The sequence below is a fragment of the Alligator mississippiensis genome, chromosome 3 (genome assembly GCF_030867095.1).
Source record: "Alligator mississippiensis isolate rAllMis1 chromosome 3, rAllMis1, whole genome shotgun sequence".
NCBI classification, from domain to species: domain Eukaryota; kingdom Metazoa; phylum Chordata; order Crocodylia; family Alligatoridae; genus Alligator; species Alligator mississippiensis.
The window spans coordinates 3,926,752-3,953,650 of record NC_081826.1 but is presented as its reverse complement, the minus strand read 5'-3'; the positions used below and the strand labels follow the sequence as shown (position 1 = coordinate 3,953,650).

At 50.3% G+C, this 26,899-nt stretch overlaps 1 protein-coding gene across 1 annotated transcript; it reads right to left on the bottom strand.

Annotated features, from left to right (window-relative positions):
• Positions 1–11,202: 11,202 nt before the first annotated feature.
• ARC (activity regulated cytoskeleton associated protein) lies at positions 11,203–14,368 on the bottom strand. Its single transcript, XM_019481827.2, has one exon. The coding sequence runs from the start codon at positions 13,897–13,899 to the stop codon at positions 12,685–12,687; it is 1,215 nt and encodes a 404-aa protein (XP_019337372.1). The 5' UTR covers positions 13,900–14,368; the 3' UTR covers positions 11,203–12,684.
• Positions 14,369–26,899: the final 12,531 nt, after the last annotated feature.

Below are 26,899 nucleotides of genomic sequence, written 5' to 3'. Positions count from 1 at the left end.
CATTACCCGGTACCTTCTTTTTACCCACTATGTATTTAAAAAAGGACTTCTTGCTGTCCTTGATCTGGGTCTGTGGAGGGGAAGGGGAGGATGAGGGAAGGGGTGGGGGGTACAAATTGAGGCCCCCACGGTGAGGGAGGGAGTGGGGCACGGGCTGGGGTGAATGGGGCTGGGGGGGAATGCGCCTCCTAGATTTGTGCATGGGGCTCTGCGCCCTGCTGCCTTTGCCCTGGGGACCGCGCACACGCACTTCAAAAATAGCATCTCATGATTTACGTTCCAAATCTCTTGATTTTTAAGAGTTTGTCTCGTGTTTTTTGACATGGTGGAGTTGGCAATATTGCAGCAGGGCTCAAGAGAGCAGAGCTACGCCACACCGCTGCTCCTGTGGTGGGGAGCACGGCTCAGAGGAGGGTGCAGCCCATGGACAGATAAGGATGGGAGAGATCCGTGCCTTTTCTCCTCTGATGTCCGTTTCGATGTGCTGCATGCCACATGGGGGCATTTCGGGGGCACAGGGGTGGTAAAGCAGCCAGCTCCACCAAGGCATGAGTGCAAGAGCTAAGCTGGCCGTGCTTTCATGGCGCGGTCACACACGGCGTGCGTTTAGCTAGACCTGCAGACGGCTAAAGACAACCTCAGCACAGCTTACATGAAGGGGAACACATTCCCGACCACGCATCCCCGCGGGGGAACAGCTACCAAACCTTTTGCTCCAAACCTCTGCTAAGAGGACAGCATTGAATCAGCAGCTAATAAAGCTCTGCGTGGGTTCATGAGAGCGGCGTTGAACAGGAGCTGCTTTCCGTGGGTATGATTGCCCTCCAGTGGCTGGGCCTGGTGACAAGTTAGCAATTCGGGCAAATCCCCTCAAACTTCAATTCTAGCCAGGTGACTTTCAGCCGGAAAGATTTGAGGGTCCCCAGGAGTGAGTATTACTATCTATTACTAACTATTCTCCAACTATTTGAGTTGGTCTAATAAAAGATATCAGATTCACCCAAGGAACTTTGTCTGCCAGTATTACTACTGGACACTCATGCTTGCGGTGTTTGGCTCCATCCGGCTCTCCACACCCATGAAAGCACGCAGAGCAAAGCCAGGGCACTCCCAAATTGCTCCGAAGTGTCACTGTTCTCGTGAGGCTCAATCAGGGTGCACCAAGAGGAGGGGAGGGGAGATCTTGCAAAGGTTGGAAGAAACTTTGGATCCTAGCAGGCTTGGAGGAGGATAAAGCACAAGCCTTCTTTGTGCACACCCTTATTCAAAGTCTCTCTATTATGCATCCTTTTCCCTTTCCTCTTTAAACACACACGGTATTTTCTTCTAATCGTTCGTGACACTGCCCTCTAAACCCCATGTTATATTTCTGCTTTGAGATGAAATAAATGCAGCAGGGTTGGGTTTTTTTTTGCAAACCGTCAATGTTGTATTATTAGAAGTGTCTGGGTTGAAGGGGTTAGTAGCCGCATGGATATAACCTGTCCCCAAATCTGCTTCTGATTCTGGAATCGATTTGCTATGAAGAGAGGGTCAGAGTTAAGGCCACAAACTTGAAGCTGCCGCAGCCTGGCACTGCAAACAGCCCGCTTGCTCCACCGCCCCTTGCTGCATGGCATCCGGACTGGTCAACAGGCACTGGTCCAAGGCCCTGTGCCAACCAGAGGGAGACTCAGCCTTGGCTTAAATGGCAAAGGGTCTGTGTGTTCAGCAAGCCCAAAAATTGGGACGGGTTTTGATTTTTTAAATCCAAAATTATTTTCCTTTTCTAATCTTTCAATAGACCAAAAAAGGTGAAACATTTTTCATTGCGGGTCAGCTCACAACTTCTTGCTCTGCCTGTATCCAAATATTTCATTTTGTTTTGTGGGCATGAGTGTGTGTGTGTGTGTGTGTGTGTGTGTGTGTGTGTGTGTGGAGGAGAGGGGGAAATAATTCCATTTTATAGCCTTTTTTTTATTAATTTTTTTTTTCTTCCTAACTTTTGTAAACGACCACAACAGCAAGGTATTATTTAAAAATGAATAGCTGAAGGACTTTGTATTGAAAATTTCCAAATGAAATGACTCGTAATTTCTGAAGCATTTTGTTTCAAGAATGGGAATGTAGGATTTTTTTTTAATTAAAAAAAAAAATCCTCCCTTCATCACCATCATGATCACCATCACCATTATTATGATTATTGTTATTATTATTACTACTACTGTTATTATTATTATTGTTGTTGTTGTTGTTTGGCTGAATCAATTTTCCAAATTAGACATGATTTTATAAATAAAATTAAGATTTTGCCCAGCCTCTTTTTTTCTGGAAAATTTACTGTTTCTTGAGAAAAACAAAAGCCCAACTCTAAGTGCCGCTGCCAATAGTGTCGTCCGGAAGGACTCAGGACAATATCAGATGCAGTGATCCCAGCGACTGCCCTGAGCCTATGGCAGCCTCATATTGACATGATAAGTGGTGCCATTATAGCTTATTGTGTCAATAATGTGGGTTTTATCGCCTTCCTAATTACTGATTGACATACTGCAATAGAGCGGCTTCAAGGGAGCAGTTACAAGCTGCACAAATACCCAACCCTCTCCAAAGTCAATAAATAGGATTTCCATGATTGACCATCGCAATCTCCTTGGTTGAAAACAAAATGGTTATTGCAAGAAGGATTATGGAAAAAGAAATGTTCTAAATTTGAATGCATGCCTTGAAAATGTTCCCTCCGTGCTGTTATGCTCCTGTTGAAAGTAAGGAGCATAAAAGACTGCCAGCACGTGATATATTGGCCTTTTTCATGCCTCTCGAAGGGCTTTGGAGCTGGCCCGGAGAAAGCTTCAGGAGCAGTGTGGTTTGAGCTTGGACTAGGGCTTCAGGTTGGCTCTTTGTCAGTCTGAATCACTTCATCCCTTCCTAGCCTGTACGTGCCCCTGGGGACTTCTTAAATGAGGGAGCGAGGAGATGCAACAAGACACTTCTTCCCCCGAGTTTTTTGGCGGCCCTGGCAGAAGGAAGGTAAATAATTATTCAGCTGCTGTCAAATTAAAATGCAGAAGGGGCTGAATTGAGACTGAGTGTTGTTGCTAGGGCAGGAAATGTCAGCCAACCTCTAGAGCGGTGTTTCTCAACCCCGGGGCCGTGACCCAAAAGCAGGCTATGAGAATATATGAAACGGTTGCGAGCAAACTTTAAAAACCAATTATATTTTGCAGGTATCCAGGTTGTAGCCATATTGGTCTAGAGGAAAAGGCAATCAGGACTCGGAGTAGAGATGATATCTTTTATTAGACCAACAAGATTTTTGCAAAAAAACAAAAAAAAAAAATTCTTTAATTGCAGGCTTTGGGGCACAAACACCCTTCGTCAGGCATCGGAGAAAAGATGGTATAAGTTCTCCTGGGTAGAAATGAAACCTGCTGTAGAGCACTGTCCATCCATTTCCACCTCCACTGGGAGGGAGAGAGAGCAGGATGGACAGTCTGAACGATTGTGCCTGTGCCCACTCCCTGGTCCCGATGGCTTCAGCACTTGGGGGGGAGGGTGCTGGGGCCTCCACCTCCAGTGAGAGGGGGAGTGAAGAGGGGATTGGGACTGGAGAACCCCTCTTGCCATCCCTGCATCCCTCCAGAGACATCCTCCAACCCCAGTGTTACCCTCTGGCTGGAGAGGCGCAGCCACGGGTGCCCAGGCGAGTGGTACGCACATCCCACGGCTGAAACTATTCTTGTTTGAAATGTTTCTAAGCCCATGTCATGTTGAAAGGTTTCCTTCTGTCTGCATCCTGAGTGAGACGACTTGGTCCCCGATAAAGAAGGATTCAGAGCTCACACCGCAGGGCTTCTGTATGTGAGCAATACATAGGTATAGATGCCAGGGGATTTTCTCAGGCCAAGCTTGAGGCACTAAGGAGATTCCCAGCTGCCGGCATGACGTTATCCTGTGACTCAAGTGCCTCAAGTTCATCTAAGTCACCTAGCTAGCCAGTCTAAACAGAGTGGTAAATTAATTGAGTCATATGTTAAATGAGCTTTAAACACCCCAGGCTGGATTTGCAGCTGTGTAATGATCCCTTTACACTGCCCTGGTGGCACGAGGGGGCTGATGAATGGAAACTACCCTTAGTGGAGGGAATCAAAACTCGTGGAAGAGGTGATATCTTTTATTAGACCGACTCGATATTTGCAAACAAATTATTTGAATTGTTTGCAAGCTTTTGGCCCGAAAGCTTGCCAAGAATCTTTTTTTCCAACTACTCGGTTCGTCAAATAAAAGATATCACATTTGCCCAAAGAGCCTTGCCTGCCTCACCCTTCATCAGGCATAAGAGAGAGCAGAGATTGGAAAAGTTCCCCAACGTAGAAATTAAACTTCATATTTCATGTGATACTTTTGTAGAGAAAAATTTTCCAAATGAGAATAGCATGATGCCAACACTTCTCTCAGCTTCTGATGTGGTCTGAATGGCAGTGAAAAAACTACACCGGATAATAAAGAGCTAAAGCAAGGGACATTTAGGTTAGATAGTAGGAAAAATTTTCTCATTAGGAGAGTAATAAAACACTGGGACAGGTTACCCAGAGAGGTGGTGCAGTCTCCATCCCTGGAGGTGTTTAAGACCCGGGTAGACAAAACCTTGGCTGGGATGATGTATTTGGGGCTGGTCCTGCTTGGAGCAGGGGGTTTGACTAGACGTGACCTCCTGAGGTCCCTTCCAGCCCTCATTGTCTATGATTTTATGATTCTAACCATAGTTAGAGTCATTAGGGCAATCACTAATTGGCTCTAGGTTATCTCCTAGGTTACTCTAGGTTACTGCATATTAGCCTCAGGCATTCAAAGGCACCAGAAAGTCATCTTTGCTCTGCTTCTCCTGGGTATGCAGAGCACATCTTGGTCATAACAGAATTGGAATGCCTTTATTTAATTTGGACACTTAATTACAGCCACGCTAGGGTGTGGGATATAAAGAGTTAAAAGGGATTAGGACTGTTAGAATTAGAGGTGGGCAATTTAAGAAAAATAAATGAAAAAGAAGGGGAAAATTGGAGACATGAAAACACACAGCAAATTTAAGTTGATTTCACTGAATTGCTCATTTCAGGGGGAGGGGGAAGCACTAAGCAATAATTTAAAAAGCATTTCTTTTTTGACATTTTTAAATGAGACTTTAAGCTTTTCCACTTGGCAATGGATTTTGATTTTGATGTTGTATCTGCCAAAAACAAACAAAAAAAAAGTTCAAAGGATTGACAAGGAACACACGTTTCTATTTTGCCGAAATGAAACAATTCAGTTGACTCCAAGAGGTTTTTAGACTTTCTGATTTGCTGAAGAGTTACATTTTGTATTCTGGAATACTGGAATACTTTTTCCAGAAAAGTGATGCAAAGCAGTACTACACAGTGAGTGTGTCTACATGTGCATTTATGCCAGCTTAAATTTACTGCACAGTAAATTACTGCACAGTAAGTGGGAATAAACCGGCTTCTACATGTGCGGACATTAATGCACATTAACGCTGTGTGTGGACTGTCTTGGGACTAAAGTTAGTGCCAAGTCAGTCCACACATAGAGTTACTGTGCAGTAAGGCATCTACATGTGCGTTACTGCACAGTAACTAAACGGATGATGCAGGTATCAAATTTATGCTCAAATCGGCATAAATCACCATATTTACTGCGCAATATGGACATGCACGTGTGGATGTATGCCTGTACTGCACAATAATTTCAGTTACTGCACAGTAGATGCGCACATGTAGACGTGCGCAGTGAATCCACACTTGAGTCCAGGTTACAGCTTGACTTCAAAACACATGTAGTAACTTTAGTGAGCAGGAAGGTTACTATGCGATATGGGTTGTGGGTTTGCCTCCCTTCCAGGTTTCATCCCTGGAGTAGTAGCTGGCTCACTGCAAACTGGTTTTTTGCCTTCTAGTGGCCAGACATAATCATAGGGATGAATGTGGGAACCCGCTTGGAAGAGGTGGTTGTCTGTCTACTTTAGTGGTTCTCACCCTTTTTAGACTCAAGGCTGCCTTTATTAGACTCAGCCCTCTTGGGAAAATGCCAGATCTTACTTGTCACTTGTTTTTTTGACTACAAAAAAATTAACAGAGTGATTCTTCTATGGCTTTGACACGCCAGATTCCTATTTGAAATCTCTGAGTTTATCTTGTAAATCATGAAAAGCATGGAGAAGTTGGGCTGGAAGGGGCCTACAGAGGTCATCTAGTCCAGTCTCCTGCCTAAGGCAGGATCAGCCCTATCAAAACCAATTCAAACAAAATCCATAATTTAACCTCTTAGTAAAACTACCATCAACCCTGATTCAACAGAAGGCAGCACTGAAACCTGCCACAGGTGAAGCTGGGGGACCACGGCAGCCAACGTCTTTCTGGACTTTAGGAAGGCCTTTGACACTGTCTCTCACCCCATTCTCATTAAAAAATTAGGAGGTGGTGGTGTCAATGCCTACACAATCAGATGGGTTGCTAACTGGCTGGAGGGCTGCACCCAGAGAGTGGTGGTGGATGGGTCCTATTCGACCTGGAGGGATGTGGGCAGTGGGGTCCCCCAGGGCTCGATCTTCGGACCCGCACTGTTCAACATCTTCATCAGCGACTTGGGCGAGGGGGTAAAAAGCACCTTGTTCAAATTCGCGGACGACACTTAGATGTGGGGGGAAGTGGGCACGCTAGAAGGGAGGAATGGCTGCAATCGGACCTGGACAGGTTACAGGGGTGGGCGGATGAGAACAGGATGGGTTTCAACACTGACAAGTGCAAGGTGCTGCACCTGGGGAGGAAGAACCAGCAGCAGACCTACAGGCTGGGAACTCCCTTCTCGTCAGCGCAGAGGCAGAAAAGGATCCTGGAGTCATCACTGATGCCAAAATGAACATGGGCCGACAGTGTGGGGCCGTGGTCAGGAAGGCCAACCGCACCTTGTCGTGCATCCACAGATGCATCTCGAGCAGGGCCAAGGAGGTGATCCTCCCCCTCTATGCGACAGTGGTCAGGCTGCAGCTGGATAACTGCATCCAGTTCTGGGCGCCGCACTTCAGGAGGGATGTGGACAGCATGGAGAGGGGCCAGAGGAGGGCCACTCGCATGATCAGGGGGCAGCAGGGCAGGCCCTACAAGCAGAGGCGATAGGACCTGAACCTGTTGCCTCTGCTCATAGGGCCGGCATCATGGACCAGCAGAGAAGGCTGAGGGGGGATCTGGTGGCCATCTATAAACTGGCCAAGGCAGATCAGCAGGCAATGGGAGAGACCCTGTTCCCCCAAGCACTACCAGGAGTAACAAGGAATAACAGTCATAAGTCGACAGAGAGTAGATTCAGACTAGACATCAGGAGACGCTACTTCACTGTCAGGGCGGCTAGGATCTGGAACCAACTTCCAAGGGAAGTGGTGCTGGCTCCTACCCCGGGGGTCTTCAAAAGGAGGCTGGATATTCACCTAGCCAGGGTTGTTTGATCCCAGCATCCTTTCCTGCCCATGGCGGGGGGTTGGACTTGATGATTTGCTCAGGTCCCTTCTGACCTGACCTACTATGAAACTATGAAATGTCCTGCTTCTGTCAAAGGTTCTTAATATATACTGGAGAGATCCCAGGTAGGGGGTCATGTGAAGGCATAAACCTGCAGTCTGTATCAATCTGGCTAGTAAAAATCCTTCCTGACCCCAAATAGGGGTTCGGTCTGACCCCGAGTGGAAGGACAAGACCCTCTAGCCAGAAACCTCCAGCTTGAAATCCCAGGAGCTGCATTGGCACACCCGCCCAAGTGTGCTACCGTTTTGTGGCACCCTTGAAAGGATTTCAAGGCACCCCAGGTGTTGCAGCACCCTGATGGAGAATAACTGCTTTACCCTTTCTTGTGGGGTAAATAATATGCAATGGGGTAAGTTAATTATGCAATGGGATAGTAAAAGTGGGATACTGTCCACACCCCACAGGTGCAAGGAACAAGGGAAAGAGGGAAAGAAGGAGAAAATCGAGTTATTTTAAGCTTCCATGTTTTATTATATAAATCTACAAAAGTCTTTGCTACAATAGCAAACAATGTGGCGCTGTTCTAATAACAGGATCCAGTGGCTGACACAATTTGTGTGATTCAGTATCTCCAACATGACACGCGAGGAATGAATGGTCTGGTGCCGTCAGAACTCGGTCAGGTTATTTCAGCGTACGAAGTCCTTTGGCTTCAAACCCAACGCAGTGAGGGCAGTGCCCTACAATGAATCCACAAGTCCTTGTTTTGTACAAGAGTGTGTGAATTAATAAGATCTATCATAAAAAATGAAAACTATAAAGCAGCTTTCTCAGAATCAAATGTAAAATTATTTAAGATTTTTTTTTTTAAGTGGTTGAAATCTATCTAGGTTTCACAGACACAACACGCACTAACCCATACACACAACTCTGCCCCAGGAGAGAAAGACCACCGGTCCTTTGAAGAAGGACTGATGATAATAAGCCAGGGTGCTACTGGGAAAGCTCCATCCTCCTAGAGCAATCAATGAAATGAAACCAGTTTGCACACTCCAGAAGGCCAGCTGAAAATAAAATCCCAGGGCCAGAAGGTTGCATGGTTTGGTCAGCTCAATTTAGATCCCAAAGCAAGAGCAAATTTATGGGAACAGTCAATGCAATTTAGATCCCTTCAGCAAGAGGCATTTTACCCCTAGGGCAATACCTTCATAGCTGTGGTTTTCCACATATACTGATCCTGGGCATCATGGCTGACCAGCTGTTGGACCGTGCATGAGATCTCATCATTTCAGAGCTTAATTCAAATATAACAACACGCTGCAGAATTTGGTTGCATGGATGGCTTTTTCAACACGCACGCACACACATGCACATACCCACCACACAGGCAGGTGAGTCTGGAAGAAGTATGAATCCACCTGCCCTTTCACCCCACGCATGAACCAAAGCTTGATTGCCAAAAACAAAAATAAATAAATAAATAACTAAATAAAAAGTTTGGTTAATTTAGCTCACACCAGCATGTGTCACAAGTCTTTGCACTTCCTGATTCTGGATGGAAATAGCACAAGACATCCAGTTCTTGCAGTAATTGTGGCCCATGCAGACACAGGAAGTGTTTGCTATCTCACGAGAGCGTCTGATCTTGTGAGATTCCTGGCTCCGGTAGTTCAGAAAAGCATCTGGTCTCCCGGATGCTTCTCTGACCCGCCAAAGCGACTGAGGTTTGACCACTGCTACCCGCGTGTGAAACACAAGTTCCTTCAGTCAGGTAAAATAAGTTTGAGTATTAGCAGCAAGGAGGGTTCACGGCCTACTTTGGGTCAGTCATTTTAGGCAAGCCAAATCAGAACCGGATTTTAGTTCGCAGTCAAGGGTTGATTTCCGTCCCCATCAGGTGCGGTCGCAGCTAACCCAGCAGGGGCACGTTGAGTTGCCTCCAAACACCCGAACAGTGTAGGGTTGTCTCCGTTGAGTTGCCCCCGGCTGTCTCCAAATGTCAAATGCTGGCTTGTTCTTGCAAGTTGTCTTTTGCCTTTTCGGGCCTCCTGAGCTTGAGGTTGGGCCATCATGGACCAGCAGCTTTTCTGGCTCGGATGAAGTCTCTCTTCATTCCTGTCTCTGCATCCCTGCATGGCGGATCTCATCACATCACCTCTTTCTTTGTTGCCAGGCTCTTCTGGCTCTCTCTGCACACCGAGCTCTCCCCAGTGCATTTCGGTGCCAGCTGGTCCTTCCCCGCAGCAGCAGCAACTCCCAGCTGAACAGACGGAGGCTCGGCAGCTATGCCAGGCATCCCTGAAAACAACAACAGCGATGGGGATGAGACATAGCAAGCAGAGGGTGGAAGATGTATCGGGGCTGGAGAGGGGTGATATTTGCAGTGCTAAGCCAAGGTAGGGCCTGGGATGGTGGTTAGCACAAGGCATTGCTGCTGGATAACTATTGGGTGCTCTATCAGGAGGGCAAGGTGTAATGCCTGCTTCCTCACCCGAGATTCACCTCCTTTAGGGGGTTGTGTGGGGCTTCAGGGAGTGCTCAGCACGGTCCAGGGGGAGTTTAGGATCTCTTTGGGTCAGGCCCTCAGGGAGGCTGAGGAAGGCTTGTAAGAGAGCTAATTACCTGTACAGAGGATCTCCTCTGAGGCTTCGCATCAGGCACACAGCGGCTTTGAATTCGGACATCCGTTCCCCTGCCCTTTTCCGGGCTTTTTCTTTCACGATGTTTCATCAGAGATGGGTCTGGGGGAGTCACTGCAACAAAGGGAGGAGAGACATGAGGCGGGTTTGCCTGAGGACTAGAGAGCATCTTGCATTTACACGGCATCTTCCTTCCCCGAGCATCCCCGGTTGCCCATGGAAACCACGCTGCATACCGGGATGCAGGCACAGCCAAGTAAACAAGCCTCCCGGCAGCCTGGGAAGATCCCTTTCTGCCAGCCTCGGTGGTCAGGTGGCCACATCTGGGATTTGCCTTCAAGCCTTGTGGTCTATGGGCAAGCTTTTTAGCTGCATCAAAGCATCTAGGTCCAGTAAAGCAGGGACCACCCTTTGGACATAGCCCTCCAAGTTGTATATAGCCCAGCAGGGGAAATTATCCTGTGGTCTAATATAGCACAGGGTTGGGAGACACACCTGATTGTAATATCCCCTTAAGCTTCCCTTTTCACTATCTGCCCCACATTGCTCCACCGGTCTGCCATACCCCCCTATCCCCCTCACTGATATTTATGCTCTTCAGTGGGCGCATTTACTGTGCAGTATCCGAAATTACTCCACAGTACAGGCACGCGTCTACACATGCACCCCTGTACTGCACAGTAAATATGGCGACTTAAGCCAACTTGTGCGTAAATTGGATACCTGCATCATGCAGGTATACGATTTACGCCTGATGAGTTACTGTGCAGCAGCACACATGTAGACACCTTATTGTGCAGTAACACTGTAGACTGACTTGGGACTAACTTTAATCTAGTTTAACTAATCTAGTCCACACAGAGTTGATGCATTTCAATTCCTGCATGTATAGACGCCGGTCTATTCCCGCTTACTGCGCAGTAAATTTAAGCCGGTGTAAATGCACATGTAGACATGCCCAGTGATGGGCTAAAGCAGTCCTGGTGTAGCTTTACCATGGGATCCCCCTTTACAAAGCTGATAAATTTGCCCACACCATGGAGTGGAAAGCCAGGAAGTTGTCTTACCTTTAGTCTCTACGAATCCCACAAAGAGCTTTCAAAGCCATCTATGCCACGGTTTGCTGCTGCTGCTGCTGTCCCAGGGAAGTTTCAGCTACTCCCTCTTGCAGTTGTTTCTGCCTGTTGCTTCTGGTGATGGATGCAGGGTTGTTGGTGCAGGATGCACTTGGAAACGGAGACTCCATTTGAGCTTTCTAAGCATGCAAGGCTGGACTTTCTGTGTTGAAACAAAAAGCTGGAAGGTCCCAACTGCCCAGCCATGCCTCAAAGTCCCATCCTCATGCATCAGTCATGGTGCACACATCCTTATTGTTAGCTGGTAATGTAGAAAAGCAATGCAGAGCCCCATGTCGGCTCCATGAGACTGCAGGGGCCGTTGTAGGAAACCCATCGGCTTTCACGTACGGTCCAGCCATTGAGTTCTCCAGCGTGAGGACACCTGACTTTTGGAAAGCCACTTGTAGCATCGAGGTGTCCTCTTTGCAAGAGGCCAGGTGGAGGCAGCTCCAGGATGCGTGCCACCTCTGTACTTGCTTTCATGTGGCAAAAGCTCACCCAAGCTGGTTGCCAAAGTCCTGCTGTGTTAGCATCTGAGTCTCAGTGGACTTGCTTTGCTGCTCGGAGGGGTGGGGGATATTAGCTCTGAGTTCACGGTGTGTTTGTTTGATTTTTTCAAAATGTAGGAATTAACCCCTGTACAATGCTAGCTTCCTCACCAATCATCCGATGCTAGAAGATATCTAGCCCGAGCCCTACACAACCCGAGATGGAAGAAGTCCGGTAATATTTCCTATCCGAGTGCTATGCACCCTCACTCCCCAGGTTACCAGCAGACATGGGAAGAAATCTCCCTTGTTGCTGCCGTGGCCTGGGTGGATGAAGTTTCTATGGGGAAAGCAGGGAGGGAAGAAAAATGAGAGCAGGACCTGGGTGGAAAAAGGGACGAGGTTTCCATTTGCTGACATTTTAGGCTCCCCACTAAAGAAATTCAAGCTTCTAAAAAGTTTTCTCCTTAATCCAGCAGAGGCTGAGGAGGAAGCAGAAACCTGCAGCTTCCTCTCACGCTGGACAAAAACCTCACTCGTAAATCAGACATGTTAAAAAACAGGGAGATTCCCCTACAAAAGGAGCAGGGAAGAGAGAGGAAGGAGGAGAGGTCCTGACTGGCGGGTGAGAAGGGACCCTTGGGCAGTTCGGGATGGCTGTCTCTGCCATTGGGAGTCGTCTCTAGTATCACGAAAGGGTCCTCCCTCCCGGCAGTGGTTAAAGTAATACCCTCAGCCTCGCGCCACCCCGTCGCGTGGCTCGGGCGAAGCGGGCAGCCACATTTGCAAGCGGCCCAACTTCGAGCAAAGTTTCATTCCTCTGCTGCGGGCCGTTGGACTGAATATATGTCCTCTGACTGATCGCAGCTAGATCGCCTCGCTAAGGAGAAGCTTCCTCAATGCACCCCTTTCCCACTGGTGTCTAAGGCAAACCGTGGCTTTCCTCTACTCATATCACGGTGGCCGGGGGGCTGGGGGCCTCGGGTTGTGTCCCGCTGCTGGCATTGGGGCTGGTTGTGGTGGAGGGGGGCAGGCTCTCCACCGAGTCCCCGGTCCGAGCCTCGGAGGCTCGCTGAGGGCTGGGTTCCTCCGAATGGTCTAGGCTGCCTTGCACTTCCTTCCCCTTTTGGATCAGCTGCTCTAAGGTCTTGGGCAAGGGGTAACTCAGGAAGCGCTTGAGTTTGGGCTGCAGGGTGCCTACCACGTACTGGATGATCTGCTCCTCATCGGCATCGATGTAGAGGGTCTGGTACAGGTCTCTCTTACGCCACAGGAACTGGTCCAGGGGCTCCCCGTCTTTCTGGGGCAGGTCCAGTTCCCGTTTGATGGCGTCCCTGGTCAGGGTCCCCTCGCTGTACTGCAAAAACTCTTTCTTGAACTCCACCCAGTTCTTGACTGTGTCCTGCTTGTATTCCCACCACTTTTTAGCTGGGCCATTCATGTGGTTCTGGATCTGGGAGAGCCAGTACTCCTCGGTCCCACCCACCTGCTTCAAGTACTCCTCCAAATGGCAGAGGAACTCCCTAGGGTCCTCGAAGACCTGGGTCTCCACTGGAGAGGCTGGAGCATCCTCCGGGGATGTGACCCATTGGTAGGAGTCATGGGGCTGGGGGATACTGGGCAACTCTCCCGGAGAAGGAGTCAGTGCATACATCTGGCTCATGTCCAGGGCATAATCATAGATCTCCCCTTCACTGGGTCTGATTTCTGGGCCACCCACCCCGACGGACACGGTCTGCCTAGCACTGTCCGTGGGGCAGTATTTGCCCCCCATGGACTCCAGCCGGTCTGCCCATCGCTCTAGGCGGAAAAATACCTCCTTCCAGACATTCATCTCCCTCTTAACCCACCTTTCCAAGTGAGCAATGGTCTCCTGGCACCTGGCCAGGCAGGCCTTGATGGACTTCTTCCACCTCTGGTTGTCAGTAGGGACGTGGTCCTCCAAGTTGTTCTCTAACTTCCCCACCGATTTCTGCAAGCCTTTCAGCTCCCGCTCCACCTGCTTGGACACCTCCGTCAGGAGATGCCGGTGGGTCCTCCTGACATGTTCCAGCATCTCTGTCCTGCACTTCCCTATCTGCAGGATCACGTTAGGCTTATTGGCCACGCCGCGGTGCCCCTGGTAGGTGTGGACACCCGCGTTGGTGACGCTATCCAGCTGCATGGTGCCTCTTGCGTGAGTACTCTCAACCAAGCGGCAGCACACAGTGACTTGTTTGGATGTTTAGGTCGGCTTCGAATCGAGCAGCTTCCCCAACCACCCGGCTTTCCGTCCCTCTGCTACTAGACACAGGCCGCCCGCGATGCCCTCCCTGGGATGCACAAACACAACCGAATCAGATACCACCCCAGCGAAAGCCGTCCGGTCCCCTCCGTAGCCAGCAAGCAGAATAGGCAAAGTCACTCGGCTCCTGGCACGCACGTCCGGGAAAAAGCAGAGTTGTCCGGCTGGTATCTCCTGCCCCGTTGGCAGCTCAGGCTTTCCACGTAGCCCTCTCTGCAGTGCAAGCTTTCAATGTAGCTCCGAACACAGAGCTAGAAGCTGCTGCTCGAAGCTCCCAGTATCTCTCCCTCGCTTTGCAGAGAAACTTCAGAGAACAAGTGCCTGGCTAGAGATGCAAAGAGCTGCTTTCGTTCCCTGCCTGCACTGCCACTCGCTCAGGCTTTTGGTTGTACTTATACCAGAGGCAGCTCAACATGTGGGTGGTGCCCGGCCTCTTCCTTCTCTCCCAGCTCGGCGCTCATTGGAAGAGAGCGAGCACGGTGTCTGTGGCAACCCAAATCTTGGCAGCCTCCCCTCGTTTCCCGCCCCCTCGCGCACACCCCCGGACTCGATGCGAGAAGCACTTTAAAGGTTCTGGAGACAGTTGGATGGATGGATGAGTAATGCACCTTCCGCCTTTCACCGAGTCGAAAGCACTTATTCATTCCACAACTATTTACTCAGCAAGGTCATCATTAACATGCTTCCCTTTGCACAGCTCACAGAGGGGGAGATGTGTATGAATTCAGTGTGTCACACTGAGTCGGCCGCCCACCGGCCCCCTCACACCCACCCACACTCACACACAGTCACACACACACATACAAATGCTGCAAATGCTCCCAAAGTATTGCAATTCAGCAGAAAAAGGGACAGGGGCTGTGCAGGGGAGAAGGGGGACGGTGGGCAGAGCCACCTTGATTCAAATAAAAGGCATTTTGGGGCATGCCAAAGCTTTGGGAGGTGCTGATTGAGCCGGGGATTTAAAATTATACCGGGCCTAGGAGCAATTTGTTCAGGGGCTCTGTGGTGGGGTGGCGGGATCGGGGGGGTTAAGGGCAATAGGGGCCTTGTGGATCTCAGCCAGGTTTTTCCATCAGATTAAACCCGCCCATCCAAAGCTGGTTAGTCTCTACGCTTGAATCAGATGCTTAATCAATCAGCCAACCCACAGGCGCCGATGAAGCTATAGCTGTTCTTGGCTCTTGACGAGGCAGGAAAAGCCAACCATAAAAGGAGACCGGGGTTTATATAAGCCACCGATACAGGATTCCCTGCCGGAGAGAGTTCCCCTCCGGAAATCCCGTCATATGGACACTGTGCAGGGGTGCCTCTCCTTGCACATTGCGGGGAGGGGGTGTCCTGGAGGGCTTACTCGGAGCATTAGATAACGCTGATCTCTAGCATGTGCATGTGTCTCCTTTGCTCCGTGGCAGCCTGCCAGCTGTGCCCGGGACGTGCCCTCACTAGGATGCTTGCCAAACCCCTCCAGAGGTTGCCATCGTGATGCTGGGGTAGGAAGAGCAGGAGTCCCAGTGGGGATACAGCAAATACCTGCCAATGCTGGGACTTGCCCTCATGCAGAGGATGCCCACAGGACCCTGTGGGGAAAAAGCAGGTGGCTTTTGCTTCTCTGTATACAGGCAAAGCCGTGGGGGATGATTTCAAGGCATGCAGCTCCCAGCTGGTGCCTGTATCCCCTTCCCTGGGGTCACCTTGAGATACAAAGGTGGGACCAGAAGTGCCTCCATCCAGCTGCCTGTGACCATTGCTGCTCATCCCCATCTCCTTGCTTCTCCTGCCCTGTGACTTGTAGCCCAAGGGTCTTCACCTACCTTCCTGCAAGGGTTTCAAGGAACCGAAGCGAAGGAGGTCCCTGAGGTCATCTAGCCGGTCCTCTAAGGTTGGCACAGTATTGACCCTGAAAGGACAGTTTTGGGGGCTGTCTCTAACCCTGCCTGTAAATCCCAAGCAAAAGCAGCAGAGCACAGGCCAGTTTCTAAACCCGTGGCTTTGCACACACGGTTCCCAGGCCTGTGCACATGCATTGGGGGCACGGCTTGCACAAGTGATGTAACAGAGAGCACCATTACACACATCACTGGAGACCTGGCACTGCACACACACACACGAACATGTGTGCACACACACGCCGTGAGCCGTATTCCTCCCTCCCACATACCACCAAGCCCTAGAGTCAAATTGGGGCTCACGTGTCTCACCCTGTCCCCCCCAAATCTCCTTCCTGGCACCCATCTGGATCCGACGGGCACCGGGATTGAGTTTGTCTAATTTTAGCTCCATGTTCTGCTGGTTTTTGTCCTAAGCTGTTTGATTTCCTTTGGGGAGGAAGGGGGGGGGGGGGAAGGCAAAGGGGGGTTTCCTTCTGTGCTTGCTGGGGAATGTCTTGCTGATGAAAATATAATGACAACTGTCTTAATGGTATTTCTAATTAAAGGAAGGTGTGTAGGTGGAGAGGGAGGAGAGAGGGGAGCAGGAAGTGAAGGGGGAAGGGGAGCGAGAGACTGCGGTGCTGACACAGGGAAAGAGGAGTGGGGATAGCGGAGCAGACAGACACACGCACAGCCCGGGGTGCGGGGTCAGATGGACAGTGGGGCCAGGATCGGGGCAAGGAGATGAGATTTTGGCACCCTGCAATGATCACGAGTACTGCCACGGTTTGCTTCTTGTTTGCTGCCTTGGTGCTCGGATGCAATCAGCTTCCTCCAAGAGCAGGGGACGGAGATTGACTCGCGGTGCCCGGCAGGCATCGCACACGTCGGGTGGGCAGGTGGGGTAGTACGGGGAGGGCTGGGAGGTGAGAAAACTGCATGTAGAGAGGGAGACTGGGAATCAGGGATCAAAGCAGGGAAAGCAAAGGAAGGGCTGGGGTGTATTGGGTACAGATGGGGTGGAAAGGACAGGAGAGGAGAGGGGAAAGGCTAGCAAGGAAAAGGAAAAGAGATCTAGGCAGAAGGTGGTTGCATTGCTCTCTCCATGGCAAGGGGGTTTAATTGCATTGGCTGCCTGGAGGTTTGGATGGGGATGATCCTGCCTCAGGCAGCGGCCTGGACTAAATGGCCTCCGGATACCCCTTCCAGCCCCACTTCTCCGTGTTTAAGTCTGTATAGCGTGTGGGGGCCTAATACATCCAAGGAGGTAAAGCAGCAGTTCGCTCGACGACAGAAAGGGAGAGCGGGAAGGAGCAATGTCCCCAAGGCCACCAAGCTGAGTGGGTTTCGGTGGCCTTTCAGTTTTCACGGGGACCTTTTGGAGGCTGTGGGCTCCGGTCCTGTGAAAGCCTGGGCTTTTAGGAATGGGGAGAGCTTCCCAATAGAGATGTACTAGGAGTGTGGCTGTAAGAGGGTTGGAGGGAGCCCACCGCCCTGCGGTACCGGCTCAAGGCTGCTGTACGGGAGGATGGAGCTCGCTGCTGGGGCATCTTGGACCCTCCAAGGATCCTCGGGGATTGTGGAAGGGGATGGGAAGGTGGGACCAGATAGGGGTCATCACCCTCCCTGGGGAACCCACAAGACCATGAATGGCCTCTGATGGTGCATGCCCTCCTGCAAGGCTTTGAAGGCAAGTCCTGGGGACCAATGCAATCCAGCCCAGCGCATGGAGTACAGCGTCTGTGCAGAGCACCCTGGGAAAGCAAGGGGCACGGCAGTTCGCATGCGGATACTGGAGCACATCTGGATCTCTGTGTTGAGTAGGAATGAGGATGAGGCATTTGTGGCATAGATTGGGAGACCCTCCCTTGATGGCTATGGTACAGGGGAAACCCAGAGCCCCCATCCAGCCCAGCATCTCTCTGGTGGCTTGTCATTTTGCCAGAGGAGGTAGCAGAGACAACCCAGATATATGGAGCAAACCAACCCGTTCAGGTTGAAGATGCTGCTCTTGCTGGCTGATGAGGCCCCCACGGTGAGGACTAGGAATAGGACCAGAGCCGGCCCCTATTGCATTATTTTCCATTGTGCTGAGAAGCCGGAGATTCATTTTCTGCAAACACTGAACAAGGAACTTTCCTGGGCTAAAGGAAACAGAGCTAGCCATAAAGCCACCCTGTTTCTCTTCCAGCAGAGCAATCCTAGACCCACCCCACACAACCTTCCTATTGCAAACGTCGGGATCCGGCACACGCTAGCATCCCTCTCAACTCCCAAATTAGATTGCTGCGGAAAGTTGGCCATTCCTTCGTTTCTCGGGTAGCGGAGTCTGCAGGAAAGATAAGATTGAAGAGAGGTTTTTTGTTGGTTTTGGGTTGTTTTTTTTTTTAAATAACAGTAATAACATGTTTAATATACACTATGCGGCTGTGTTCAATCATCTACAATCTGGGAACATTTCATTCCATTAAAACCGCCACTCAGGATGCACAACATACCAATCAAAACGCCGTTCACGTCGGCCGCCCCATTGTTCTTCCCTCCTCCAAGTGGTCGCCTACTGTACTCCATTGTTGGAGCCCACACGTCACGTGGCGGCGCGGTGGGGCCACGGGGGGTGTGAGTGGGGAGAGCGGAGGGAGCGCATTGTTGTTATTAATAATAATAGTTATAAACCCCGAGCATTCGGGGCCGGCAAGGCCTTTCATTTGTGTTATGTCTATTTTCTTTTCCAACCGGAGCAGAGCAACCTTTTTTTATCTTGACCTAAAAATATCGAGATTGGCCTTTACCTCTTGTAAATAGGAAGTTTTTTCTCTCTTTTCTTCACTTGGAGGGCAGAGGAAAGCATGCAACGCGTGGTTGAATTTTCCCCGGTCCACAGCCACTTCCCTGCAACCTTAATCAAGGAAACGAACTAATTCATTTCATTGCTCACGTTGCTCTTCCCCCCCCGCCGCTCCGAACCCGAACGCGGCAACGGGCTGTTATTACAGGGATGCGCTTAATGCAATAATAAGAGCATACCTACATTATTAGCTCAACATATTGGTTATGCATATTGCTGATTAGCTGATATATTACAGCCGAGCCTGTGTTTAAGGGCCAAATCCTGATCTTGTTTACTTTGGTGAAAATGGAGGAATGGCGGTGAAGTCAATGGACTTCTTCTGGATTGACATCGATGTTGTTAAGAACGGAGTCTGGCCCAAATCTGTCTGGGTTTCTTCCTTCCTGTAAGCGTGCTTTCTCCTTCTCTGTATTTAAATGTCTATCAAAAGTTTTTCAATTCTGCAACCTTTCCAAATGAGGGGCACGGTACAGGATGAGTCACACGTGTCTGATTTCCAAACACCCAACAACAGCCTTGTTTCCATCAGAGGCAGAGATTTCCCTTAGCCCAGCAAAGCCACTTGTGCTGGGTCTCAGCAGTCACCGCTAGACACTGTTGCTAGCGTGACCCTTAACAATTCCATCCTGGGCTGCATAATTAGCTGGGGGACTTGGGGCTTAATTAGAAAGGACATCTTTCTATTAGTGCAGCTACGAATAAAAAGCTGAGATGAGCCGCTGACCGCTGCAAAGGGATGGGGACACACTGAAGGCAGCAACACTGATCCCACCGCAACACCGACAGAAGCGGGGCAAAACCTTGAGGCAGTTTCCCCCATCTGCAGGGTCTCCTACGGTCAGGGAAGTGCCCTGTGGGATATGAAGCCCTCATACCCAGATCCAGGGGACCCCAGATTAAAGGATCAGTCCCAGATCCTTTAACAACTCACTTCAGTGCATGCAAAGATGGTCTGTCCACAGCCCTAGGATGCTTTCCTCCTTGGCTGGGTGCTCAGGTGCGGAGGACACCATTGAGGCTCCCTCACCTCCTCCAAACAGCTGCTCAGCTGCTGCTGAAGGGCCACAGGTGTCCTTTACACCCTTGATGATGGTCATGCATGAAGCCACCAGTGCCCCTGCACCTCCCAGGCCCCCATGTCAGAGCCTTGAAGGTCCTGAGATGGGATTTGCAAGTCACGAATGCCTCATCCCTACCATGCACAGGTATACCTATATAGTATACCTATACAGACAGGGCTTTATCCAGCTGCTGAGTTCCCCCTCAGGATAACCTACAGATTAGAGAGGTTTGGGAAACCCAGGTTCAAAGCCCGGATTCAGGAGACGAATGGGAATCCAGGTCTCTCACAGCCCACCTGTCTGCCCAACCCACGCAGGAGGTGTCTTGCAGTCTTTTCTGCCAGAGCTGCTGTGCGTTGTATAAGCCATTAACTATTTAGTGGGAGAGACAGAGCATCTGACTCCTGAAAGCACTCATCTTTCCCTGATGGGAGCCAAGAAAGCTTTTTTACATCCCTGAATCAGGTTGAGAAGGAGCCAGATCCCTTCCCTATCCAGGATGAGGGGAAAATTTTCAGCCATTCTGGGGTCCTTGCAGCGGCGGAGAGACTGGTCTCTTTGCTGATGGGTCTCCTTTCCAGGAGAGCATTCATTGCAGAGGTTGTCATGCAGAGAGATGCTTCTGTGACCAGAGGGATGGGTGTCTGCTCCTTGCTGGTCAGACATATAGGGGTATAGACACCTGGAGACCACTCCAAGGCCATGCTGGAATGAAATGAAGCTGCAAGGCCACTTCTGGACAACAATAGTCAGGTGGGAGGTTATCCCCAAAGTGGCATTACTACCACATTTCAGGATTTGATGCATGTGCATCTAAGCTGGAGTGGGACAGGCTGTACTCAAAATCCTCCTTCCCAAAGGGTGCTGGGGTGTGGTGGGGATGCACCTGATCCCTGCCCCTGCTTCTCAGTCATGGGCAGTGTAGCTGGCTCACCATTCAGCTGGGTTTTGAGGATCTGTTCCTCAGACACTGAATACACTCCGTGCATTGTATAGAGAGCCAGGCTGCTTCAAACAGGGCTCCACTCAGCAGTGGCATATGCAGGTGGTAAGCAATGCAATGCTGAGTGGAGCAACATGCATTAGTGACCCTAACTGTGCGTCCAAGGCTGAGCATTTGACAGCTGCCTGGAGGATTTGTACACATGCTTCTTAATAAATGAACAAGGCAAGGGTATCCAAAGCTGATAGGCAGTATTAGAAATCTCAGTCCATGAGTTCACCTTTGTAGGCCTCTCTGTCATTTGACAAGTCTTTACTAGGCATTCTTGTTGATCTTGTTGTTTGGAGAGAAGGTGTTAGCTCTGTTAGTCTGAAGTCAAGTAGAAGGCAGGATAGATTTGCACCTTGATAGAATAACCAAAGTATACCTATACCTGTGCCTGTACAGGGATGTGAATGCACATGCACATGTGTGAGAGACAGCATCTGACATGCACATATACATGCACATGTATGCATATGCATATACGCAGATTCACGTGCACATATGCACATGCACATGCACATGTGGGAGAGACAGAACATGCCATGCACATATACATGCAGATACACATGCACATATGCACATGTACATGCACATGTGGGAGAGACAGAACATGCCATGCACATATACATGCAGATACACATGCACATATGCACATGCACATGCACATGTGGGAGAGACAGAACATGCCATGCACATATACATGCAGATACACATGCACATATGCACATGTACATGCACATGTGGGAGAGACAGAACATGCCATGCACATATACATGCAGATACACATGCACATATGCACATGCACATGCACATGTGGGAGAGACAGAACATGCCATGCACATATACATGCAGATACACATGCACATATGCACATGTACATGCACATGTGGGAGAGACAGAACATGTCATACACATATACATGCAGCTACACATGCACATATGCACATGTACATGCATATGTGGGAGAGACAGAACATGCCATGCACATATACATGCAGATACACCTACACATATGCACATGCACATGTACATGCACATGTGGGAGAGACAGAGCATGTCATGCACATACACATGCACATGTATGCACATGCACACATGCAGATGCACATGCACATATGCATGCACATGCACATAGCACAAGCTTCCATGAGCTGTACCTCACTTCACAAGGTGCTAATGAATCTCTCACCAGCTTCCCAGCGGCTGGTATAAATCCCCAACACTTAGAGTCATGTTATTATGCAAGAATGTTGCCTTTCACTTAAGAAAAAAAACCAAAACCCAGGTTTCATTTGAGATGAAAATTAGAAAAACTGACCCCTATTGTTCAAAGCAGAAGGCAAACAAAAAATAGCTCTGTTTTTATCCTATTTAAGTCAGTCTCATGATTTTGGGAGCTGATTGGTTTCGGGGAATTGGACTTGGCTATAACTGAAATCTCCAATAAATGTAAGGATCAGAGCATCCATAGCAAGCCCCTTCTTTTGGAGAGTGGGGGAAGACCTTCAAACTGTGCTGCCTCCATCCAGAATCAAGAGGCAACCCTCCCCCAGGCCTTCAGTAGCATAGGAAGCAGTCAGTGTGCATGGCTGCTGTGCCTCAGCATTGAAGTCAATGGGGCTGTGTTCATTTATTGCCGCTGAAGAGGGAGCCTACTATTAGGGGTACTTGTCCCTGCTTCAAGCCTGTGGTGCATTGAGTGCAGGGCTGGGGGTCAGAGTAAACAGATTGTAAAGGGATTCAAAGGGAAACAAGAGCTCCCCAGCTCCAGGGAGCCAGTCATGCTGGTTTAAACCCTTGCTCCATCTCAACGGGCGGTATCCTGCAGTGTGGCAATCCCCAGCCAGCCTGTTACATCAACAGAGAGGCAGATATGCCACCACTGGCCTTTGCAGGGCTCTGTAGTTATTCCTTTCTCTCTCTCTCTCCCCCTCTTTTGCTTGCTCGATGGTTATTTTTACCCACTGCATAATTGCAAAGGGTTTCTGCGAGCAATTAGACTCCCGTTTCCATCCTTGACACCGCTGTCACTGGCGGGAGCTGCAGTGAAAGCAGCCTCCTGACATTTGCTAAGGTGAAGGGCTGAGTGGCTGCTTTGTGCTGAGAAGACAGGGGAGGGAGAGGGAATATGGCAGCAGGGAGCAGAAAGGCAGCTGAAGGGAAAATTGGGTGTGAGTGGGTAGGAAGGTGAGGCATGCAGAAAAATAAGGAAGAAGATATAAGGACAAGTGAGTACGGGCAGCTGGACACTGTTGGCCCAATGAGATGCAATGCAAAAAGCAGGTTCTCCCAAATCTGCCTACCTAGAGGCTCTGGCATCATCACAGGCTGGATGCAGGACCAGGTGGACCTTGGGGGTGATGTAGACCAGCCATTCCTATGTCCCTAGCAAAATATGGAGGTTGATATGCAGGAGTGACCTGGCAGGGTGGAGAGGGAGGCAGGACGTGGCTGGGTGGATGGGAGAAGGCTCATGGAAGAGATGGAGGTAGAGAAGGGTAGAAAGAAAGACACCTCCTGCACCCATGCTGGGTGGAGAAGGGAAAAGGAAGCAGTACATAGCAGCTGGTAGGGAGGCCTGAATTGTTGCACATTGATTGTGTGTTGGCCCACATCTTCAAAGGTGTTATGTACTCCAGATGTAGCCTCAGCAAGGGGAATAATAGAGGGGCAGCATCTCTCTGCCTAGCAATTGATTCAGATGCAGGCTTCAAGAGCAAACTTCATTGCTGACCTGGTCAGCCTCTAAAAAGGACTTTGCTTCCTAACTAAACAAAGCATTTCTCCCAAAACTGCCACCGGAGTGATGCCACCAGGTGGTCTTGAGCCTAAGGCACTGAGTTATGGGCTCAGGGGACTGGGATGCAGCCCTCGTCTTTGCCCCTTTGCATGTCTATACAGCAAGTGATGCTGAGCATGCCTTTTAACAGCCAAGATGTGATCACATCATTATGGGCTGTGGAGATGAGGGCTGAGAGCTTGCGGTGCAAGCCTGCACTGAAGTCCACGCTGCTCCATCCTCATGATGGTTGCTACTGGGGTGAGCTGGCAAGGGTACCGCTGGCATGGGTGTGCCTGGTATGCTGATATCACACCTTCATTTGCTGCCTGGGTGATCCTATGTGCCTTCCTATGTGCCAAAATGCCACATGCGTCCAACTCCAAAACTACAAGGTGATGACAGAAGCCTCCTTTCTTCCAGCTGGGTTTCTCCATCACTGTCCAAATGATGGAGGCTTCTGCTGTCCTGCTGGCAGAAGTTGCATGTAGATATTCTCACATCCTCTGCTGTTTCCTGAGGTTTCCTTCAGCATCTGATGTCTTCCAAGGGTGCATTTCTTGCTATGGGGACAATGGGGTCATAACATCATAGAAAATGAGGGTTGAAGGGACCTCAGGAGGTCACATCTAGTCCAACCCCTGCTCCAAGCAGGGCCAGCCCCAAGTAGATCACTCTAGCCAAAGCTGGGTCTTAAATACCACCAAGGATGGAGATTGCACCACATCTCTGGGTAACCTGCTCCAATGCTTTACTACCCTCCTAGTGAGAATTTTTTTTCCTAATATCTAACCTAAACTTCCCTTGCTGCAACTTGAGACATGCCACAAGCATGTGAGTGGGCATGTGTCCTGGCAGCTTAGTGAAGATATTATAGATAACAATGCAATATTCCCTTTGTCTAATTAGAATACAAGCTCTTTGGGGCAGGCTGTGTACAGCTCCTAGCACGCTAGGACCCTCCTCCTTGATTAGCTGTACTGTAATAGCAGTCAGTAAGGGCTTTTCAGGATTCAGCTTGTTTTAGCTCTCAAGCCGGGGTGAGCAGTGCAGCTTTGCATTGCAAGATCTCAGTCCTCATCTTCACAGCGCATAATGATGGTCTCTGGGGTGCATCCCCATAGAAATGCCCTGGGTCACCGCTGACCTCAGTGAATAACCCTAGGTGGGAGGGCATACGGATTTCCCATTTCTATCCTTTTTTTCCTGCCATCGGTGCGATGCCGGGTGGGAGGAAGTATCCCTGCTAATGGGAACTACATGACGAGCCTGACATGGGTGAGCAGAAATCTCCACAGCCCCGTCACACCAGATATGCCAGGCTGGTTTGATGTGCCCTGAACGACAGCCTCCTTCCCTTGCCCTGCCTTAGTGAGACACCGCAGTGGGCGTTGGAGAGCAATGAGGAGGAGGGCACCGGAGCATGCAACGGGGACAGGGGGAGCGAGGAGTGGGAGGGGAGAGGGGTAGACGTGGGGGCTGAGTGTTTGTGACAAGCAGAGAGACAGAGACAGAGATCTCCGCGCTTCCCCAGCTCATTTACAAGCTGTGCTGGAAATTGCTGAGAGATGCTGAAGGGCAGGTATGATCACACAAGGCAGCCGAGGGAGGGAGCGAGGGGGTGGAGGTGGCCTCCAACTCGCACGACCCGCTGTGGGACACAGCTGAGAGATGAGCCTGGGGCATCCAGCCCCACGCACAGCTCCCAGCCCACCCGAGTGGGATTCCCGTGCCCACACACACACACCCCCAGTGGGCACGGCGGGCGCCTGCTTTGGTCACGCTTTGCCAATACCTGCTAAGCATCCCTGGGTTGAATGGGGACAGTGGAGAGAAGGCATCCCGAGCCCCTGGGAGATGGGGGTCTCATTCCTGCTTCTGCTCCCCAGCCTGCCTCCTATATTGCTAAAAAAAGGGGCACAGCGCAAGCCGGCATCCAGGCATCGTGCCAGCCCTGGCCTTTTGCATGAGTTGATTTGAATGCTGTGTTGCAACCATGCTCACCGTGTCTACAGCTTGGAGCCCCTTTCTGCCAGGTGCTGAGCATCCTGGGAGCAGGAAACCTTCAGGGCCAGATTCTCCAAATCTGGGGAGCATATAGGAGCCCCCAAACTGCCCCCTTGCTATGTCAGTGCCCAGACACCTGCCAAGCTGCCTGAGCGCTGATGCTGACCACAGGTCCTGGCAGGGGGATCTCTAGGTGGGCCTTTCACTGGGGACCCCAGCCAGAACGGTCCACACTCAAAGCACCTGGATGGTCAGGGCACTGAGTGGGGATTGAATAGCAGCCTTCACCTCCCTGCAGGGGGGCTGCAAAGAGGATGGAGCTGGGCTGTTCTCAGTGGGGGCAGATGGCAGGACAAGGAGCAATGGGCTCCAGCTGCAGCAAGGGAAGTTGAGGTTAGATATTATGATTTTTTTTTTACTAGGAGGGTGGTGAAGCACTGCAACAGGTTACCTCGAGAGGCTGTGGACTCTCCATCCTTGGAGGTTTTGAAGACCTGGGTAGACAAAGCCTTGGCTGGGATGATGTAGTTGGGGCTGGTCCTGCTTGGAGCAGGGGGTTGGACTAGATGTGACCTCCTGAGGTCCCTTCACACCCTCATTTTCTATGATTACTGCAGCTCCTCAGGGTCCCCAGTCTCCATTTCACAGTAAACCCCATCCACATCCCCCTTCTCTATGGAAGCTGATATCGCTTGGAGGAGACCCACGCTCACCCTCTCCCTGAGCAGTGAAGACTTGACCCTCACATTTCCACCCCGCAAGATGATGCTTTACCAGTCAAGTTCACAGCTCCTCTAAGGAGTGCTTGTTAATCTCTCCATGGGACTGCATACATAGCTCGTGGGGTAGCAAGAGGCTGCATGGAGAGGGTGTGAGGCCATGCCCATTGACACAGAGGTGCCAGTCCCCGTACTCATAAAGAGTCAGTCATTTTGTGGAATAAGAGATCGAGAAGACTGTCCCATGTCTGAAGTGGTAGGGCACTTGTCCAGGAGACAAGCTCATGTCCTCATTGTGAAACACAGAGAGAAGAGGCTTGAACCCTGATCTTCTAGACTCCAGAGGGGCCTTTCTGCCTGCGGGGGAGACATGTCTATCCGCTCAGGTCATCCACATACGGCACTGAAGCTTCCCCTTCCTCTCCCTTTCCCTTGTGGCTATTTGGGACAACTCCACACTCAGCGTGGCTTCGGGGGTCTCCATACCCAGCCCCTTCACCTCACCCCAGGAACAAGATTGCCCAAGGTGGCAGGACAGCCAGGATCTAGGCACCTCTCAGGATCACATCATCCACCTCCCCTACAACCCCAGTGCTATTCATTG